Source organism: Paralichthys olivaceus, chromosome 12 (genome assembly GCF_024713975.1).
Source record: "Paralichthys olivaceus isolate ysfri-2021 chromosome 12, ASM2471397v2, whole genome shotgun sequence".
In the NCBI taxonomy this organism is placed as follows: Eukaryota; Metazoa; Chordata; class Actinopteri; order Pleuronectiformes; family Paralichthyidae; genus Paralichthys; species Paralichthys olivaceus.
In genome coordinates this window covers 14295502-14316245 of record NC_091104.1, presented here as the reverse complement: position 1 = coordinate 14316245, position 20744 = coordinate 14295502, and the positions used below count along the sequence as shown (strand labels likewise).

Sequence of the window (20744 nt, the reverse complement as noted above, 5' to 3'; positions counted from 1 at the left end):
TATCATATGATGGAGGCACCATTGTTGTCACTGCAGCTAATGCTGCATGAAATTATACAAAGACATATTATACTCAAATCACACACTTCTACTCATGCATCCCTCTGCTCTCATGTCTGATTGTTTTTCACAAATGTCCTTTATGTAAATGCAAATGCGGGCGGGCTTAACAAGGTCTTCAGATGCAAATGTCAGTAATCTCTACATAATGAGCGGAGGTAGGTGCGTGCTATGTGTATAGATTCAGCAGAGATGATGGTCCTCTTTAACGCTGAAGGCTTTGCATTTGTTATGTTCACCGGAAGCTCAACTTAGATGTCATAAGACTTACAAAACAAGCAGATAAACAACTCAGAGTTTGGTGTTGTCGTGATTTCAATCCTAATTGTTATATTTATACAAAATCAGGTAAGAGCTGAGAATTGTCTCATAGCTCTCAGCTATAAAACATTTTTTTTCTCTCTCTCTAGACTCACAAGGCTCTTCAAAATAATAATTAAAAAAACTCACATGGAGTCACAAGGTAGAAAGAGCTTCATTTATTTTTTATAGCAGAATAATTTGTGAGAGTTTTGATGCAGCATTGAATTCCTGATTGTTTGCTAAGTAACAGCTTAATTATTTCCTCTGGTATGTTTGCACAAAATAAAAGAACAGCAGAAAAACCCCTCTTCTGAATAAATGAGAATGCATTCAGCCTCAGGCCTTAAGTCAAGTAAAAAAAACACAACTTTGAAATTATGTCATGTATATTATTATTACTATGTATATTACACATAACAGAGAGAGTATGTCGCGTTATAAGGGATCTTTGCAGAAATGAATTATTATTATTAGTTTGGATCCACCTGAAATCAATAATCATGGCTCTTGCATTTCTACATTACCTGAAGGCCATTGCTCTACATGCCTGAAAATAGTGGTGCGTTGAGGTGTATTCATTTTGTTCCAGCTTCACTCCACTTTACACACTGTACTTTTCAATTTAGCAGAAAAAAACTTCAATAATTTGAAACTGCCCACATGATGAAGCCACAGCATCTGTGAGGACAGGAGAAGTTAAAAAGAGAGGAGAGTGGTGCGAAATTGAACTGAGTCAGTCTGTGGAAAGTCTTGCAGGTGTGTAATTGCACCACCTCGGGACCTCCACTGAAATACACGGCTCTCAGCAGAACTTGTGAAGCTGTCTTGTATGACGAGAGAAAATCCCATTTGAGGCCATTTCTTCACCTCTCCAAACAGTTCTGAGACATAATCTGTGGTTAAAAGAGCAGTTTTTATCTTTCTTGTGTGAGTAGTAAATGGCCCGTGCTAATCATTTGAAGCAGTTTTAGCGGCTTTAACAGCTTGTTTTTATTTGTCAAAGTATAATAAGAAGCAGTGGTTCACTGTTAGTGGCATGGATTTGATCTGTTTACCTTATTTCTAACTAGTTAACATAACGACTGTAAATCAATCATGATTGTTAAATAACTGTTTATCAAACTAATACTTAAAACTATTTCAACTGTTTACCAGTGAATTACTTTTAGCTAAATATTTAAATGTTTCCAATGTCTTTTAGTCTATGGTGTGTAAATAAAGATTGTACAACATGAATGCTTCCCAAAAGTGACGCCATACTGTCTCGATCGCCACCTGGTGGCTGGCTTTTGTGTAGGTAATAAATCCAGCCTCCTCCATGTTAGTGGATGGGACATGGTAGTATTCTTTCATTGTCTTTCACACACCCCTTTTGCCATGTTCACAATATGTTCACTTCAGCTGATATTGTTGGACCAATTAGGTTTGGTAGTAACTCTATGACTACCGGTAGTTGACAAATTACTAAAGCCAAAGAGTCTTGAGCGCAGCCTGGTGGCTGGCTGCAGTATAGGTCATAAATCCCACTGTCTCCATGTTAGTGGATGGGCCAAACTAAAGGGTAAACAGACCCATCACCCCCCCACCTCCTACCGCCAACCCTCCTTGTACATATGTCAATAATGTCAATAAACAACATGTAGCTGTGACTGTATTTCTGAATATAGATATAAGATGCATGGCTCTGATCAATTACTACAGAAATGGATTTTAAATGTGTCACTTGTTTTCTACTTCATGTCAACAGTAGACGTTCACTTCATTGTGAATCATTGAGTGTGTGAATTATTTTGGTGATGAAATGGGTCTTGATGCTCTGGGTCTGTACACATCACTGACAAGTGAGAGGGACAAAAATAACATGTCATTAGAAATCAATTCAATTTCAACTGTTTGTCCATAATGATCCATTAATACTTTGTCTGCAGACGCACGTAACCCATGGTGTGTCATTGCAGAAAACATATTCATAAACACTTTCATGATTAGATCAGTGAGCATGCACATACACACAGTCATACTTCTAAATACTTAGGAGCAGCTGAATGCTCTCTCATCCCGCACACAACATGGTCGCTGTCTCAGATGCAAATGATTTACCTGCTCATGGCACTGAAATCATCATAATCTGACTGAGTAGTGCCAGAGGCCTCATACATTTTCATCAGAGCCTGATGATTGAGGTTAGATGATTAAATCTCCTCATGTCTGTTTTCGAGATGCTCACACTCTTGTCTCTACTGTCATGATCTGTGCAGTGCCCTTGATAGATGGGATCATAATCATTTCAGGTGTAAAGAGTTGAATGAATTATCAAAGTAGGAACAAGAGGGAAAGGCTGGAGCGAGGAAAAGAAAACAGGGGTTTTGTATAATGCAGATCAATCTTTGTTTTCCTATGTATATTCAAAGTAAGAAGAAAATACTACGATGGTTTTTATTTTTCAGAAAATGAATTGTTCTTTTAATTCCTGCAGAAAAATTGGTTATTGTTAGTACAGGAACAACCAATTTTTAATTTGATTATCGTAGAAAAAAACAAAAGTTTGCATGTCGCTAACTGAGGAGGGGGTTATACAGCAAATAAAATCAATTCTTTTTTAATGTTGTGGTGGCATGATCAGAGTATTTGTTGTACAAATTGATTGACTGAATCAATTCAATCAAGATTACTTGAAAGGGGCTTGAAGAACCTTCTTATGTGTGTAATGTGGACAGAGATTTTCTGCCAGCATTCTGAAAGCCTATAGTCGATTAATATTGACAACAAATGTCAATATTGTCTTTTAAATAGTATTTCCAGTTCTGCAAGAACCTTTCCCGTGGAGAAACTGTGCTCATACAACATTTAACACATCAATATGGAGATAATTCAGCAAAAACACCTCTCAGAGCTGCGATCTCTGTGAAAGCAGATCAGATAAAAATATTGGCAGAGAGAGACCCCACCTGGGCAGCAACCATTACTACAGCTGTCAACAATGTCAGCCAGAAAGAAATCTCTCAAACACATGTTCAAACTCATATATTATTTATTACAATTAAATATTTTTCTTATATTACAGAGGTCCATTTGAAACCATACAAATAATCTGTGCTGTGATTAATATTTCCAAGATTTCCAAAACGCCATGCAAAGAATACAAACATAAAATTCACATAAGAAGAACTAAAGTTTAGGTTTTTGTACACCTGGGAATGAAGTTAAATTCATGTCTCTCTCCTCCATCACCCTCTCTCTCTCTCTCTCTCTCTGTTTTTGGTGCAAACATTTCTTTGTGGTGATTCAAGATCAGACCAGTATCATCATCTGACAAAAATGAAAGGCATTCATAAGGTGAATAAAAACTACAGCAACTGCTCGTCCTTCTCTTCATGGAAAACGCTTGGAATATATTTATATATACGGGTTAATGGGAACAGGCACAGAGGACCAGCTAAGACATAAGTATCACACATCTTGATTAAACCTCATTAGTTTGCTGAATGATTCCTATAAGGCCATAATGCACAGATCAGTGGATCAACATATTTTTTAACTTAGTTTTAAATCATGTATTAGTGATGGTTCAGATTTAACTCTTTCAAATCAGCCAATGATATACACTGATGTGCCATCAAATTTAAGCCAGTTATTAGTATTAATATTGTGACTGAGTGCTGTACTGTAGATGGTTCCTACCACTGATCCTGGAACACCCAGTGGGATTTAAAACTGAAATGAAACCAAATATAGTTAACAAAATTCTGCTTTGTATTACTGTGCCATGGGGCTTCAATATATCCATCAAAAATAAAGATTCACTAAAATATTTTGCTCAGTGCAGAGGTCTTTGAAACACAATGATTCCCTCTGGTTTATCATGAAAAGCAGATTGAAACACCAGGGTCAGTTCGCTCAGTTTGAGCCAACTGAATTGAATTAACAAATAAGAATAAATTAACTCAAGGCGACTTTTTGGAAAGTCAGATATTAATCCATTAAATAATTAGAGGAAATTGTATTTTTATAAATTAAAACTGTAAATTCCACATGTACAGGGAGTAAAGTCCAGTCTAATTTTGCGCTCTCTGGCACCAGCCAACAACACGTTTGTTACTTAGTCTACTTAGACAAGTGCAAAGCAGAGTTAAAGACTGAAACGTCTCAAATACTCCTGTATTATAAATCACCTCAGTGTCGTGCTAACACCATCCACTGAGCTCGCCAAAAAGTCTCTTTATCATTTTGGCAAAAACTGGACTATTTGGAACATGAGCCTCCAGATGGACAAATAAGAGCTGGATTATTTAGAACGGAGTTGAGGATTTTCTTTGGACGTTTTGATGGCAAACTGAGGAAAATGAACTGATACAAATCAAACTACAACCACAGATTTTGTTATTTGAGAAAGATAAAATGACATAGTCTACTTAAAGGAAATATTTGACATCTCTGGAAAAAAATGTCTTCTTGTAGAGAATTAGATGAAAAGATCAAGACCACCCTTTATCTCTAAAACAGTTTTCACACCAGCACTGAACTCCAGACATTTCCTTACATTTTCAGAGGGGCTCTACGTGAGAACGCAAACGTCCGAGTCAATTGCTTCAGACATTTTATTGCACTTTATGTGAGAAAGTCCGCAGACAATTCAGAGGCTCTCCCTCGGACGTTTACATTCACACAAGATGTGAAGACAGGAAGCAGGGTGATATGACGGCACACTTTGATTTTTCCAGATAAGAAGATAATACAAGTTAATTTGTGAGGTCTGTAGGTGCTGGTTGGTGGTTTTAGTTTCTTTGTCTGTCAGAACCACGCCTCTGTTTTCTACTGCTGAGCTAATGCTAAGCTAGGGTGCTAGCTATAGCTCCATGCTTATTGTAAACATACAAGTGGCATCAATCCTTCCAACTCTGCAAGAATTCAAAATTTTTCAAGATGTCAAACTTTTCTTTAACAACCATTTTGTCCTCAAGTGAGATTAAATAAAACATATGCACACATTTTTTAGAGTTCAGTTTTACGTTTCTGATCAGATGTAGAAACGGACCTGAGATGCCTTTCAAGCATCGAGGAATCAAGATCAGCACACTAACAAGTTTCATAACCCCAAGCTGAGATTGGTACACACTTCTAAATGAAAGGCTGGGAATGTTCTATAAGGCAGCAAGATCGAGGGCACAGGCTAATGGCAGGGTACGTTTTAAATCAACGTAGCATTCAGCAATTTAAAGGTGAGGAGGCAAAGCTTCGTCATCGGAGGAGACGTGAAAAGGAGAATATGACAGGAAGCTGGGAGGGGCCAACATAAACGTTTTTGGTCCTGCACAGGGTTTAAGCATCTGGTCACATGTTAACAGGTGTCCTTCAAACTGTATCCTTCCAGATCCCCCAGATGTGTCCTCGAATCTGCATGGAGGACTTTAAACATCTCAACACAACAATTCACAGGCTTCTATTGGGAGAGCAACCAGTCACAGGAACACTACTGCGAACGACATACACGCTTTTCATCTTAGACAGTGCAGCTAATGACGAGAGACGACTTTTACCTGCTCTCTAATCAGGAACGAAAGCCACTCATCTAAAACTCTATTCTTTAAAATTATCTTCTGAAAATAATTTATATTTTCTCGGTACAGAAATAAATACATATCTTCTCTCAAACATAGGAATGAAACATCATCACAGATCTAAACGCTACACTGAATTCATTACTCAGCATCTCATCGGTGAAGAAACGAGAATATAGGTGACTAACTGTTGCCATCTGCCAGGAACAAGCGCTCTTCCAAACGTATAAATGCAAATATTCAGTTCGCTGACACCAGAGTCAAATCACACCTCCGGCGAACAGCTTTGAGAAAGTAAAATATTCCTCAGCATTGACATAACACAAATCTTCACACTGCGAGACCAAACAAACTCAACTGTGCTTTCTTTCTAGAGTGCACATCACAACTCACCACTGGTGGATTTCAGAGCTACAGATATGTCATAGAACCCATAATTATCTTAGAGACTCACAACAGATGTCACCAAACTGCTTCCACTTTTCATTTGTCGCTATGCACAAAACTGATCAGAGAGTACATTGAACTGAATCTCCTTTCTTTGCAGCTTTGTGCAGAGTTCACTACATAGACCTATATGTCAATCACACTCACACAGAAATGGAAATGTTATATAAAAGAATATTTTAAACTGTGGGAAATATGCTTAGCTACTTTCTCATAGAGATTTACGTCTGTATGGTAAATATGTAGCGTGAGCAAACAGCTAGTTATCTTATCTTAGCATGAAGACTGGAAATAGGGGAACAACTAGCCCGGCTCTTTTCAAAAAGAGACTGAAGATAAAGATGCACGACATGACCGCTTCACAAAAGTGAAGCCAAAATGTCTTGCCTCCTCCATGTAATTGGACCAAAATAAAAGTAAAAGTAAACGTCAAATAAAATTCTCAAAGATTATTTTAGGTGGTTCTTATCACACTGACTTTTAATCAAGTGTTAATTTTCCGGTAGGTTTGGTTTTATATTACATTTGGTACGATAAAAACAGGATGAAACAAGGACTTAAAGCTGACACTGTGATTGGTCCAGTGCATCGATGGGACCTTGCTACCGTGGCTTCATCCCCCAATCCCTACTGCAGAGTCTGGCTCCAAATACCCAAGATGGCAGCTTGGAGATATTTTGGATTCATTTCTGGAAAGTGGGAGGAGACATGTTGTCCATCTTTACATACAATCTAGAGATTCCACCTGTTTCCAGTATTTATGCTGAGTTTTGCTAAATGGCTCCTGGCAGTAGCTTTATATTCACTGACCTCAGATTGGATCTACTTAAAGAACTTCTGGCAAGAACGTGAATCAACACATTTACCAAACGTTGAAGACACACTTTGCACATTTCTCTTAAACCTTAGTCTACAGTGAGAAAAGTGAATATTCTACTGATGAGCATGATCTTTATCTATGACGTATGACTGATACTTTGTGTGTCTGATATCTGCAGGCAGATGGTAACATGGTTCACATGTAACATCAACTTCTCCTTATATATATCAAGTGTCACATTTCTAAGAGCTACAGTAGCATTTTCTACAGCAGAGTACATTCCAGGGTTTTCACACAGCTGCTACAACACCAGAGAGCCATGTATGACGAAGCCCAATTACACTGCCATAACGACTCTTCTACAACACTGTATGTCAGACCATGACTCTCACTAAATAAACATGTGTCATGTCGAGTATGAATTTCAAATAAAAATAAGCTTGTGTCTCCTTCATCCTAAATGTCTGGTTCCTCTCTCACAGAGGCAGCAGGTAGTTTTGTAGTCAAACAAAGTTGTAGAGGATGAAACCAGAGAAACATTAGCTCACATCCCACAGTCATGTCATACGTCACATGCTACTGCAGGTTCTTGAGCAGGCGACCGTAGCGGAAGTCGTAGACGTGTCGGCTGAAGAACACCAGCTCTTGGTTGATGTCATCGGGCACACAGTGGTGGGTGGGCATGGCGTTGCCAGCAATGGGTGGCACCACGAGGGAGGTGGCACTGTCGTGTACACCTTCCCTACGGCGTTTTACCAAGGCACAAAATCTGGACAAGGCACAGATCACAAGACATCAAGTTCAATCAGTTTCCCAAAGAAATTCAGTCAAACAATAAAACAATAAGAGCAAAAATGCTTTCTTTCTTACCGACAATACTGTGCCAATGTTAGGACATAGCATTTGTCTTCAATACAGGCCACACTGTTCACATCCTGGTGACGAGACGCAAAGATCTCATTCTGGAGGAAAAAGAGTTGTTTTATTCATTAGCTCAAAACAAGCCGTACACATAACCCTCGATTGAGTTGGAGCACAAACATCTGTCTCTGTTGTACACAAACACTCCTGTCTAACCTTGACTTCAACGTGTACAGACAGATTCATAAAAGAAAGATGTTTCACTTCTCCATCTCTGAACCAGAGCCGTGTTACTGTCCTCACACGGCTGCTCTGAAGTGACGGCTGTGTGCAGCCACTGCAGCTGGGAAATGACAGACTTTATGTGGGTCATTGTTTCCGGAGATGAATAAAAGACCAATTTGTTCCTTTTGGGAGATTACTGACGACAGGAAGTGAGCACAACAGAAGCTGTGCATTTGTGTCTGCCTGTGTTTGTTGCACTGTCATCCCTTTGGATAATATTTGCAGTGACTGTAAAAATGTAAAAAGTCTTTTCTTGAATCCTGATTTGTTCATTTTGACGGCAAAGAGGCAACAAAACCCTAAAATGATATTTAAATGTGTTGCACAGAAAAACTTATATTCTATCAAATTATTGTAACACACCAGACAAATGGTCAAGATCAATGTGGAAAACACCAGTGACTACGTTTTCATGGACAACAATATTCTGACTACTGTCCTTATTCTGATTAAGACATTATTTTCATTATGATGTTTACATGAGCTGCTAATTGCATGTTTAAATATCCCCATTACGTCCAATATTATTCTGCCAGTTTTTAAATAGTTTCATGTATAATGCTACCTATATAATTTTGTGTTTTTTCTCTAATCTTGCAAAAGCTACAACTCTTTATTTTTCTGTCTTGTTCACACGAAGGTCAAGTGTCCTCAAGCAGTTGGTAAATGATGTATGTTCATGTCACACAATGCGATTAAGACGGATACATGTCTACATAATGTGACTAAGGGCAGAATACCCCACATGTCGATTATTACTTATTCCGATTATAACATTATTCAGATTAAGGTAAACTGAAAAATGCCGTTTACATAGCAGTGTCTTATTCAGACTATTGATTTAATTGGGTTAATATTGGTATATTGGACTCCATGTAAACATAGTCATTCAGTCTATTATGTTCTTACATTGGAATTAATACCTTAAACTGTGTGAATATTCTTTGACTTTCTTGTTAAAACCTGTGAGGAACTCTGGAAAAGTCAGAAATCCCCAAGTCCCAACTCCATTTGTTCTCATTTAATAGTGTGTCTAAGACACATTGTTCAATTTTAAATAAAGGTTAAGTGATCTAATAAGGTGAGGTTTCACTGTAGTTTTCATCAAATGTTACTCAATAAAGAAACCCGACGAGCCAGATGGTTTGTTACACAGAACAATCTGGGAAGGCTTTATTGGAAACTGGTCTTGGCAGGTGATTGGATGAGCCATCTGTCCATCACCATCAATCATGGTTCCTGACGCCAGTGAAGAGAAGCAGGAAAACACCTTTTCCATTTAGAGAAGCCTTTAGTGCTTTATCTGCTTTTCTTTCACACTGACAGTGGTTGGTTCAAACCACCAGTGAATAGCGTGGAGCCTTGTAAAATGGATTCTCCAAGAGAGAAATCCAGCTGCCTCGCAAGGTTATGAAAAAGTACAAATTGGGCACATTTAGGGGAAGATTTTCCGCTGCAGATTCATACATATTTGCTGCTCTAGTAAGTATTTACCTCAGCAGGAACTACTCTACGACACATGCAGACAGGTGGAGAGCATAGGCACAGATGCATGCGCTTGCTTTTATGCATATGTCAATCGAGGTAGAAGCAAACACACATGTTCGACGTGGGCAAACTAGAAACCATGACGGCTACCTTCTGACATTTCAAGCTCCTTTGTTTTATATATTTCAACTATTATTTATATATTTTAACAGAACACATGGCGATAATATACCTCTTAAGAAAGAGGTAAAAGAGATGTATTATAATCAGTGGTGGTCTGTGAAGCCATCCAATGTGGGTGGGAGAATTTTTTTCACTGATACATTTCTTCCTTGTGTCCTATGTCATCCTGGTTGAGATATTGTCATCACCGATTTCTGGTGGTGTTCCCTTTCATCTGTGAAGTCTGTATCAATAAGCTTTCAGCTGACGTTCACAAATATGGATGAAATAAATGCAGAGTACGGATCGAGGATTCAATTTCCATACAAGCATTTAATGTTGAGCATAAATAAGCCTTAAGAGGTTGTGCAAGAAAACTCTAGCGCACTGATTTACATACAATTTGCACACTTGATTGAAGCTACAGGATGTTAACAAGCGACTGCTGAAACGAAACCATTTTTGACCCTGAAGCCATGGTTTGAAAGGATTTGTTCCTCACCTCACAATGCAAGCTGGGGTTGCGTCCCCCCTGCGTGTGTTCTGGACGGTAGTACCAAAACAAACTCATCATCAGCTCCCCTGAGGAGAAGAAACACTCAGATCACATCAGTGCTGAACGCAGTTATTACTGCTTTACTTCAGCTCCTCTTGTGGTGTAAATAAACACTGTGTAGAGTGGGTGTCTTACCTGACTCTGGCTCTTCCCACAATGCTGAGATCTTGGCCACGTAAGGCAGAGACTTCTTCTTGGGCCCAGATTTCAGCAGAACAGTGTCTCTGACCCGAATCAGATCCCCGTCCCTCTGGATGCCCTCAAAACACTTCCTCAGCACAAGAGCCTCCTCTCCCTGGGAACACAGGCAGCAGGAAATACTGACTCTTCCAGCAGCTACACACTGATAAGCTGCAAGAGCCTGTGGACTAAAATGCTGCAGGATGCAATTTGTACTGAATGATTCTATGTCTTGACAGAAATGTGGAGGATGAAGCACAGAAAACCGTGAATGAGCCTGATGCATGTGTGATAAATCATCCTGAAGTCTCTTTGGAAAAGTTAAATTACACCACATTTAATTACAAATGGCACCATCATGGCTGCATCAAAAAGCACCAGCAGGACGTTCTCTACATACCACAGAGAAAACCTCCCTCTGAAAGGGCAGGCCAACTGCCCGCCAGCCGTTGGTGGTTTTTTGGCGGCCGTTCTTCGGGTGCTTGGCAACCGACCGCTCTTTGACACTGGGAGAGCCGGGCTTCTGTTTCTTGTCCCTGTTGAGAGGGCAGACAGCTGAGCCGATGGTGCCGTTGCCGCGCACGCCAGACCTCGACCCACTAGGCGGCTTGGCACTCTGCGGACACTCCTTCGCCACCTGCAGCGGTGGCTGCGGTTGGCTGGGGTCGGACAGCGGAGTCTGAACGTGGGGCACTGATTGGCCGGCTGGAGGCACAGTGGGAATGGGGCAGCCAGTGAGGATTCTGGGGCTGGGGGAGATGGGGATGGAGGAGGGGCTGTGATGGTCGTTGAGGTTTGATGAGTAGTCGTCTGAGGAAGGAACAGAGATAATGAAGCAGAGTGACAGAGTGAAACATGTGCACACGGAGCAGACACTGATCAACAACCTTTAACAAGGTTTTATAATAGAGACATGGACTGCACTCAGTTGTTATTAGTTCCGCTGAAGCAGCAGAAAAAACAAACAGAGGCTCAATTAAGGTCAATTACAGCCTTTAACAGAGGACACACACACACACACACACACACACACACACACACACACACACACACACACACACACACACACACACACACATACACACATACACACACACACACAGGTCATCATCATAAAACTGTGCACACTCCCATGATACAGCTGTGGTGATGACTTTAAGGTAAATTAATGGTCAATTTATTCCAGCTATTATTTGCTCCATGGAGGAAACATTAACATTAGTCAATGTTTGGCATTAGGCTTCTTAGTTTTCACTTACACATAGAATATGTTTTCAAACCCACTCTTGACTGTTAAATAACTTCTCCTTATAAAACGTTTTCTATCCTCACCAATAAAGCTAATATAATCATGTTTATCTAAGAAAAACTAGGGCACCTGCATGAAATGTCAGACCTCGTGGCCTGACCATGTGGGAGCTATGGACTTAATAACTATCATTAGAAAGCACAAATTACTGTCAAGTGAGAATTATTGACCCAGTCAAAAGCAGATAACTGCACATGATACGACTAATTAAAAATTATCATCAGCTTCTTGGAAAACGTGCACTCACTGTCTTCCCTCCACCTTCCCAGGGTGAGAACTAAACAGATCTCCTAATGTATTTGCCATCTGTAGCAATAACCAGCGACAGATTGAGTTGAAGTATTTATTTAGCCCACAAAACTTTTCATAATGTTGTGAAATACACCAACAAGCACAGAATTAAATGGATCAGATTAGTATCAGTATCAAACTGCTGCTTATTGAGGCGTCATAGTGCAGTCATTTTAACACCTTAAACCTGATTTATTGACCAGCTGGGGGCAGCAAAAACATGACATTATATTTACTCATGTGGCAGAAGCTTGATTTATCCAAAGTAACTTACTGGAGAACAATATTTACACACGAGGACGGTGTCTTGTTCAAGGAAACTTCAACACACTCTAGATGAGCCTGTTAGTCACTAACGTTGCTTCACACAGGTAACCTTCGATGGCTGGATAAACCTCTGCTAGGGTTGAAGTTGGGTGGAGCCTTGTTGGAATTAACACCAGGTCCTTAAAGTCCATGAACTAATAAGATATAATATGTCTGATGATAACAGGTGCCACAAGGCGAGACGTAGGTGTCAATGAAACCTGATTTGTAAACACACGTCGTGAGAAGAGTTCTGATGTGGGTAAAGCTTTTTTACAGCAGATATTCTGACATAGCAAAGACAGCCACGCTTCTTATAACATTAATAATGGCTGTTCTTGCTACAGGAAAGATATTCATCTGTTTTTGACACCTGTGCTTTGCTTTGTCTAATGTGACATGTCAAACTGTCTTCAGTGAAAAAAATGGGTTTGAAAAAGGGATTTCCTGTGAGACAAGAGTCTCAACTCTCACCGGCTGACCTGGATATATATCTGCTGGAGACCACAGAGAGAGACAAAGAGCGAGAGAGACAGAGTGAGAGACAGACAGACAGAGATACACATGGGAGAGACAGAGAGACAGGTGAAGAGAAGGAGAGACAGGGAGAGGTGGAGACAGAGAGATGGGGAGGAACACACGCACACGCACACACACACTTCCTGTCCCGCTTCATGTATCTGACTGTACATTCAGCTCATTAGTGTTTTCACTGCTCAGGCTTCATGTTCACTGTCCAGTGACTTGTTTTTCAAACTGAGACAAAATAGGTCTCACCCTATTTCTTGTTACTTCACACTCAAGTGACATTTCAAAAAAAGGAAAAGAGAAATAAAAATGATTCTCTCCACATTGAGCTGCGTAGGCGGCCACATTAAAGGGGACAGTGTGTAGAACATAATCTTAGAACCATAATGAGTATTTTACTCTTATTATGAAAACCTGCTGTCTTTCTTTAAGCCACCTCTGAATGAACAGATAAACTTCAGTTTGCTCATCATGGGGAGAACTAATCCACCTGTGAGTCTAAGCCTGATGATGTCATTGAATTGGGTTATATAAATTCAGACTTACTACCAATTTATTTTGAAAAAAAAATAAATCATTGTTATAAACTGAGGGTATATAGTTTGGGAGATGACCCGCTATGACAAGGCTTTTGTCAAACTGCTCTTTCAGAAATTAATGTAATTTCCTGTTTTACATTATATCTGAGATACTTGAAGAGAATGTCAGTGTTGTTGCATTAAACACACCAGGATAGATACCTGTGTATTAAATCAACTACTCTGCTGGAAACAAACAAAAAGAAAAACCTCGTCAAATGAACCCCCTGTCCACTCACCTCTCTTGATGCCACGGTTACAGTTTGTGCAGTCTGTGGGGCCAAAGGAGCACCCCCCTCTGGTGATGGCTGGAATCACGCTGGTATACGCGGAGTAGCTGTTGATCCTGCAGGGCTCTCCGTAGCACGCTTCCACAGAGGTGCAGCAGTACAACGGATGGCTGATACCTGAGGGCTGCGGACCTGTGCTGGGGAGTAATTTGGGTCTCTTGCCACTCCTTGGGCATAAAGTGAGGGGTGACACAGGTGAGGGGGAGGGGTCCGGGTGGCTGAAGTGGACGTAGTAGCCAGGGAAACAGGTGTAAGTGTGCGGGCTGATGGTTATAGCTGCTGGGTGGGTGACAGAATGAGGAGGCTGCAGATGGTGATGGTGGTGATGATGGTGGTGGTGATGGTGGTGGAACACGTCGGCCAGTGAGCCGTCCTCGGGTTCCTTGAAGGTCTTGTCCTCCAGGAAGAGGGCCAGTCTGTGACAGTACTCGACACACCTCTCCTGGGAGCAACAGTAGCAGGAGGACACCTTGGTCTCCACCTGCTCCTCTTTGATTGTTTTTAAGGAGAATCCCAGTGCGGAGCCACAATGGAGAGCATGTCTGAGACACTCCTGCCCCCCTGTGGCGTCTTTCCACTCGGGATCCAAAGCTTCTGTCTTACATAAACTGCAGCATCCCTGGATCTTGGGGCCCAGCTGGGAATGGACCGGATCCTCTGTACCCTGTTGTCTGTGCTTTAGTTGCTCCTCGTGTTCGGGATGCATTGTTCTTTTGGTCTGCGTTGTCCCTTTACACAACGGTTTACCGCTAACCTCATCCTGAGTCGTAGCTGCTGCGGCTTCACCGCCACTCCCTGGCTTGGCCTCTGACTTCTTCTGCCGTTTGGTTCCATAAGGGGCACTAGTGAGTTTGAGCAGAGTTGCAGCAGTGAGGCCTGCTTGACGCCGAGGGGTTGGCGTGAGCAAGCTCAGCCAGTCTATGTTAAGCGCTTCCAACGATGACCGCTTCTGTTTTTTAGGTTTTTCTTTTAGTGTTGCTTTCCCTTCTGATGAAACCTTTTTGGTTTTATGGTCTCTGTGTTCAGTTTTAGTGAGACTATCTGTAGCTGGATCTTCAGTAGGAGCCTGCTTTTTCTTTATGACATTTGACGTTGCAGGGTTGTCTCTGTAGAGCAGCAGGCTGTTGACAGCCTCGGCATTGAGAGAGGCCATCCTCCGCCTGCGGGGCTCAAGGACAGATGTGGGCAACATGAGTAAGGCGTCCGATTGGTTGATTTTTGGTTCCAGTGCATGTTGATTGGATGTGGATGTTTTCTTTAGTCCAGATTTGGTCCTTCTTTGAATGGAGCTGGAGTGCAGCTTCTTCATGCCTTTATCGCTCTTTTGTTTCCCAGATTTAGGTGCGTACTTTTCTTTACCCATAACTGCTTTCTCCTCCAGACGGGTGAGCAGGACGCAACAGTCTAGTGTGTCTCCATCGCCAACAACCAGCGTCTTCCTCCTATTCCGATGTGACTCTTTCTTATCGTTCTTTTTCTTCCCTTTGAGCTCATTCTTTCTCTCTTTCCCCTTCTTCACACCACCTCCCTTTTCCTTGCGTCCCTTCTCCTTCTGGAGCTGCCTGCATTTCAATGACTGGCTCCGCTGAGCTTTCACCATGGTCTCGGCGTCCGCGAGCAGATACACCACCTTCTCCTCTTCATCCACAGGGTCCTGCGATGGTGTGTTTCAGCTCAGAAAGGGCCTTGACTGAACATCATTATGGATCATCAGATGAGTCCATACACTCTCTGGGGAGGGAGACACAGATCAGACATTGAACCACACAGACTTCACTCTTGTACAATCTGAGAGTGACTTAATGTAACAGACAGGATCTTCTGATGCATTATTAAACAACCGGTTTTACTTAGTTTGCTGTCAATTTCCATGTCCCTGGAGAATACGACCACTTAGACAACCCTTCTACTTAACATGCAAATACAAAGCAGACACAGGAAGCAGGAGAAACTGTGATAAAGAACACATTATAGTTAGTTATGTTTAAGACTATAGGACCACATGCACTCCAGCTTCTTTCCCATTTTTCATGACTGTCTTAGATCCTGAAATATTATTTGTGCTGTAGCTTCTGCATGCTTTGATTTAGGATTGCAACAAAAAATAAAAAAACCCTACAGATTTATCATCCTTTGTATCAATAAAGACAATTGTCAGCGCCTTGAACCCATGGAGAAGCCTTTTACTGACTCATACAATCCACCACGAGCCAAACATTACAACCCACTCACAGCCGAAACACACAGGCAACGAACAAGAACGGGCATTCAGGTCATTTTATAATGCCTGATATGATGGATTCTTTCAGAATAGATTTGAATCTCAAATTCACGATGCCATAACAGTTTCAATTTTACTACAGAGCTTTGCAAAGAGAAGGCAATTAGACTAAACATGAAAAGAATGTGAAGACCGTTTGACCTCAAGGGAGAAAATACTTTGTCTTCACAAAGTATTCAGACAGTATTGCTATGTAGTATTTTATAAAAAACACATGATAGTCATTCAAAAATAATAAACACTTATGACCAAATGGAAACCCGCCCCGACGTCCTTGGATCTTTTTTAGTCTTGACTTACTCCTTAAACTCCATAAACTCCTAATCAACATGTTTACAGATTTCAGATACTTCCACATTGGCTTCACTTTCTGGACCCGGAGTCTACGTCCATTTTTTATATACAGTCAATTCTCTAGCCCAATTAAAAATGTGTGGCAGTGAGTTTTCCTGCAGTCTGCCTGTATTTTTTCAGTTTCACCTTATTTTGCTGTGTTCGGGACATTTTTGAGCTGCAACCTTTGGGCAGTGGGCGTGAAGTTCCCAGCTAATAATAGTGCATAGGGGTGTGACTCTCGTTATGTTATGGGGCAGTTATTGTTGCAAAACTATTGACAAATGTGTGTCTCAATCTGTCTGTGTGTAATCAGATTTGTGAATGTGTAGAATAAGAGTCAATGTACATTCTGAATACGTATATGCATCTGTTTAATGTACACACAGTGCCTCGGTCTCTATTTCCTCTGCTTTCTGCCATGGATGTATAAAGATGTTTGACTGAGGGCAGGGCTCAGCTACACACGCATGCACGCACGCACACACACACACACACACACACACACACACACACACACACACACACACACACACACACACACGGACGGGTAGAAGTGTACACTTTGGATGAATTCACACAAAATCCTGCACCTTCCTATAGGGTGTACGTTTCTCTGATTCACTGCTTTGTACTTGCTAATGCTGCTCCCTCTCTTCAGCCGGGTAGAAGGTATAATTGATTAATGGTGTCTTTAAAAGCCGTCCTGCAGGGTATACCTTTCATTTTAGATATATAAAGTCATCTTTTTTGTCCCATTAATCTACAATAAATTTTATTTTACACTTTTTTTTTTTTTTCAATTTCAGCAAATGTATTAAAAGCCAAAAACAGACAACTCTCATTTATAACAGTATTCAGACCTTTTGCTTGTGGCAACTGGGGTCAGGTGCAACCTGCTCCACCTGCGACAAACTGAATTAATTAGACAGAGTTTAGGAAGGCACACACCTGTGCATAGACATTTCCATAATTCACAGTGTACGTCAGCAAAAACGAAGCCATGAAGAAAAAAGAAACTCTCAGTAGACCTCAGTGATAAAATGGTGGTGAGGCTTAGATCAGGGCAAAGGCATAAGGAGAGGTCCTTAGAGAAAACCTGCTCCAACATCCACACGACACAATGCTTCAACTTTCTGCACGACAACAACCTGAAGCATACAGTCCAGACTGAGGGACATGTCAATGGCCTCAGTCATACCAGCTACTGAAATAAGTGTTGGAATATTGAATACTTTGGTTCTGTCAATTAAAAATTTAAGTTTTAGATTGTTTTCGAGTGTAGATCAGAGACTGAATATAGACTGAATAGAATAGAGAATAGAGATTGAGATGGATGATGCATCTCCACCTACTCGAACTATCCAGAAATGAAACCATGATATCTTGAGTACAAAGGCTACCATCTTGTACATTTGGAGACAGACTCTGCAGTGATCGGGGGAGGGAGCCGTGGTAAGAAGCTCCCACTGATACACGAGCTTGAGCAATCCTGAGTCAGTCTCAGCTGTCAATCATGACCTTTCACCCTGGCAAAATAACATGTAAACAAACATCCCTGAGATTAGAACTAGTTAATATCACAGACACAATTTATTTGATGTGTACATTGACTTTTTAGTTTGGTCAATGTCCACTCCACTAACATGGATGAGACAGGATTTATGACATACACTGCAGTCAAGACAATTTGGCTTTGAGGGAGCAGTCAGGTCATCCATATTCATATACAGTCTATGGTGTACATGGAATATGTTCGTTTTATGGATTTTTAAATACATTTTCAACACAAAATGAGCAAAAAACATGACGAGGTCTGAAGCTTGTGCGATTGTGTTTGTCTAAGAGGTCAAAAGGCAGCAAACACGTCTATGTCATCGTGAGGTGTCAAATTAAGGAATAATTCTCCTCCAAAAACAAGGATGATGAACTGACTTGTAATCTGATCTGGGGTTCACCATAACAAGAGTCAGAAACACGTCACCATGTCAACAAGCTGGTACAGAGTGAATCAAAACATCTACAGCAGCTACACTGTAAGAGAAGCAAATAAGATTAAACGTCTGTACCTCACATGTGTCCATTTCTCTGCCCTCTCAACACAGAAAACACACCTCACTGAGAGAAAAACCTTTAAAGGAACTGATGAATCAACTGCCTGTGACCTTTATGCAATGACACTCCTGCGTGCAGCATGAAAAGATGGATCATCATCCTTTTCGCTGCAGCTCGACTGAAACACAATTACGCCACTTGACCTCCAAGAAATAAGTGAACACGAGCCATTTTTATGTATTAAGTGACTCTTCACACAAAAACCCTGGTGGTTTCACAAGAAAATTAGTTGGTTCCACTTCCAATAATGACTGATTCAAAATATACAAGATCTATAAGGGAATTAATTTCTTTAACACACCGCTTACATGTATATTTCTATGTGCTCAGGTTTGTATGATAACACCTCTTTCAAGGTTCGTTTTCAAGGGAACAACTTCTTTAAGCATCTCTCTCTTTTTACTACAAAAAATGTGCTCCACTTTAAGTCTATGAAATAATCCATACTCTGCCTTCACACTGTTGTAGGAAATATTACGATATAATGCAAGATTCATTTAGTGTGTTATTTACAATATTGATTTAGCTGCAGATTGTTGCCTTTTGCTTTAAAATGTCAAAAGATAGTGCAAATGCTTCTCTCAATTTCTTAGAGCCTATAAGCTCACAGGTTTAAATGTCTTGTTTAGTCAATTTTAAGGTCAAGTCATTCAGTTATTGACCGTTTCAATGGATCATGTACACAGTATACATATAAGACAGGAGGAATGTGTTTATTTTGAGGGAAATGGGCATAGTCTGGAATAGTATTTTGATCCATGTTAGTCCTGATAGTGAGAAACATATAGTGATATATATTTCACATCATGGCAAAAGCGACAGCAACAAAGCTACTACTGAGTGTAGCAGACTGGAGTTGATTGTGACATGTGACACCTCCATCCAACCAACCATCCACCCACCCAACCATACATATATCCATCAACCCATCCATCCACCCACCCAACCATCAACCATACATCCATCCAGGGCATTTATCCTGTGAGCGCTGTGGGAGGGACAGGGCCAATCACATCTGACTTTGGCTGAGACAAACCCGCACATGCAAAAAACATACAATACAAACACACAGAGAGGCCACAGCAGGCCATCAGGTTCAAACCAAGAACCTTAACGCCTGCTCCTATATACAGTACCTAATGCAAATGATGTTCTTGCCTTTACTGTTTCTTTTTATACATCACGTCACGTCATGTGTAAATGTCATCCTTATTTATCAGTGAGCCACTTTTAGCTGCGACTGGGCTTTAGGTGATAAAGAGGAGCAGTAAAGGGGATTGTATGCACGTGTGTAGATGTGTGTGTTCGTACTCATTTTTGATGCATCTTTAGGACATTTTCCAACACAAACACTGACCTTGTCAAGACCAGCAGACCTCATGCGGACCAAAACTTGGGCCTAATGAGGTGTGCATAAGTGTGTGTAAAATCTTTTTACACTCTATCATAAGTTGTCTCTATCCCCACAGTGTGATACTGTTAACAGTCGTAAAAACTTTATTCTAAATGAGTCAAAGAGACAATGATGAATAGTTATTACTCAATAAAACACACAAATTCTACTATAATATTTAGCACAGTTAAATAACAGATTCACAATAACAGCTACGACAACCTGTTATGATGTAACATTTAATGAGGGGCTGTAAAACCAAAACTTACTGTGGTTTTTCTTACAGTGCTTCAATTACAAGGAGCAAACAAGGCCTGTGTTACATTTTCTGTCTTTCAGTGACAATAATCTTATCTGCCTAAAGTAAAATGACTGTGAAGCTTGTCCAGGATGTTCCTAAAAACCTGAATATAATTCTGTGTCTCTATTGAAGCATTTTAATGCACTCTTAAAACAACTCAGAACACAGCGAGAGTTGAATGGAACTAAAAATACAAACGCAGCTCGACTCAGGAGTGGACGCAACGATCTGACTGGACATTTTCAAACCATCTCAGTCTGCCCTTACTGCCGAATGACTCTGTGAACCGTGAAATGCAA

At 40.7% G+C, this 20744-nt stretch overlaps 1 protein-coding gene across 2 annotated transcripts in view; it reads right to left on the bottom strand.

Annotated features, from left to right (window-relative positions):
• Positions 1–3376: 3376 nt before the first annotated feature.
• Positions 3377–20744, bottom strand: part of bahd1 (bromo adjacent homology domain containing 1) — a 33576-nt gene continuing 16208 nt past the window's right edge. For both annotated transcript variants that reach the window (XM_020085236.2, XM_020085237.2), the window contains exons 2-7: positions 13972–15753; positions 11121–11530; positions 10676–10835; positions 10487–10566; positions 8059–8150; positions 3377–7957 (exon numbers count right to left, since the gene is read on the bottom strand). In XM_020085236.2, coding sequence (XP_019940795.1) covers positions 7765–7957; positions 8059–8150; positions 10487–10566; positions 10676–10835; positions 11121–11530; positions 13972–15622 — 2586 coding nt within the window. In that variant the 5' untranslated portion in view covers positions 15623–15753 and the 3' untranslated portion in view covers positions 3377–7764. The remainder of the gene's footprint in view (positions 7958–8058; positions 8151–10486; positions 10567–10675; positions 10836–11120; positions 11531–13971; positions 15754–20744) is intronic.